This window comes from Cyprinodon variegatus, unplaced genomic scaffold (genome assembly GCF_000732505.1).
Source record: "Cyprinodon variegatus isolate N-32 unplaced genomic scaffold, C_variegatus-1.0 Scaffold394, whole genome shotgun sequence".
Taxonomy (NCBI): Eukaryota; Metazoa; Chordata; class Actinopteri; order Cyprinodontiformes; family Cyprinodontidae; genus Cyprinodon; species Cyprinodon variegatus.
In genome coordinates, this window is record NW_015150847.1 from 217083 (window position 1) to 218883 (window position 1801).

Below are 1801 nucleotides of genomic sequence, written 5' to 3' on the forward strand. Positions count from 1 at the left end.
TAAATCGTAATAAAGATGATCCATTTATGATGTTTTAAAAATTAAGACCTAGAAAAGACTGATTTAAGACATTTTAATACCAATTAAGGCCTTAGTTTTATTTTGAAGAATTCAATGCCTTTTAAGACTTTTTAAGGACCCGCGGGAACCCTGTTGGCTAGAAGCTGCTCGGCTGCATCGAGTGCTGATAGCTTTGGCTTGAGTTCACCAAAAGGTCAACACATTTGAATCTTAATTTTTTTGCTGCTGATTATTTTTTTTTTCTTTACAACACTAGTGGTCCCGTGGCGCACTAACCAGTACGCCACGGACACACCGATTGCTGCTGATTTTTTTACAGCTGGATATTTTGCAGCTGAATTTTTACCATTATATAAATACAGTGTGAGGAATTCAATGTGTAAAAAAAATTCAGTGTTTAAAATTCGGTGTACAAAAAAAGGCAGATTCCATGAGACTGTTTTTCTTCCATATTACTCCGTCCTTGATGAGCTGAGCTGCTGCAGCTGCATCCTCATGATGCACAATCGGTTAAACGCTCTAATGTTTCCATTTCTGCTCAGTTCCAATTTCCTCTTTATGATTCTTTGCTCTAAAGGATTATCTCCATAACATCTTAGCTTTCTTCACAGCTCATGCACTGCAAATATAAGTCAATATTTCTTAAATTAAGTGTTAATTTGAGCAGGAGAATAAGATGATCTGCCAATGGAATTAGTATTTTTACTCTTAAAATTAGATAATTAGATAATGTACACTTGAAATAAGACAAAGTAATAGTTTTTTTCTTATTTTAAATGTAAATTGTGTTGTTTCTCAAGTGTCTCGCTTCCCTCCTCAATTCAATAAAAAATGCACTGATTTTAAGAGAAAATGACTTATTTAGATTTCTATTTTTTTTAATGGATGTGATGTTCTGGGAACGCTGGGACTCCAGCTCTGCTTCCTGCTCTCAATAAGCTCTCTGCGTCTTACAGCAGTGGTATTCCAGCTCCATGAGGGCCGTGTGCGTCTGGCTGACCGACAGGCTGGACCTGCAGCTCCATGTTTACCAGCTCAAAGTCCTCATCAAGATAGTGAAGGTAAACAAAGTCCTGGAAAGGAATGCAAACTGATTCAAATCATCTTTTCCATAAAAGGGAAACATTTAGATGAGTGTATGAGCTGAAGGTGTCTGTAACGCTCCCTGCAGTAAATATACAGATTGTCTGCATTTAAATATTTCCAAGCTTTTCTAAAAGGCTGAAGAGTTTAAATGGAACCAGAGTTTTATCTGATTGAAAGAAATCTGAACAATGAAGCAGATGAAGGATCAGCTCCCAGAGTTTAAACCGGGTTTCTACCTCCTTCATTTAACCAGCTCTGATTCCTTTATCTGTTTTTATCAGTTCAAATCATCTTGTTTATAAATTAAAACATCAGAAAGTGGATTATTTCAGACACCTTCAGCCTGATTCTGCTGAGATCAAGCGCTGATCGTGTTGTTGATTAACTGAGCTGAAAGTTCCTCCAGCAGAGACAGAAATCAACCAAACTTTAGGCTGATTTTCTAAACAGGAACTGAAATGAAAGTTTCAGTGAGATCCTGCATCTTAGAAAATCAGGCTGGTGAAAATGTTCCCTAAAGGCAACAAACCTGGAAGCAGTTTTAGGTTCCTGCGTGACGATGATCCCACATCTGGGGGGGCGCACTGCAAAAACGATGTAGAAAAATGTAGTGTATTTACCTTTAATTTCAGCAGGTAAACCATTAGATAAATATTAGGTTCATTGGGCTTCAAGTTCGTGAGGCCCCATAAAA

At 37.5% G+C, this 1801-nt stretch overlaps 1 protein-coding gene across 1 annotated transcript in view; it reads left to right on the forward strand.

Moving 5' to 3' along the window:
- cadps2 (Ca++-dependent secretion activator 2) overlaps window positions 1-1801 on the forward strand; it is a 160810-nt gene that overhangs the window by 157133 nt on the left and 1876 nt on the right. Inside the window, exon 25 of the mRNA XM_015387430.1 lies at window positions 978-1082. Coding sequence (XP_015242916.1) covers window positions 978-1082 — 105 coding nt within the window. The remainder of the gene's footprint in view (window positions 1-977; window positions 1083-1801) is intronic.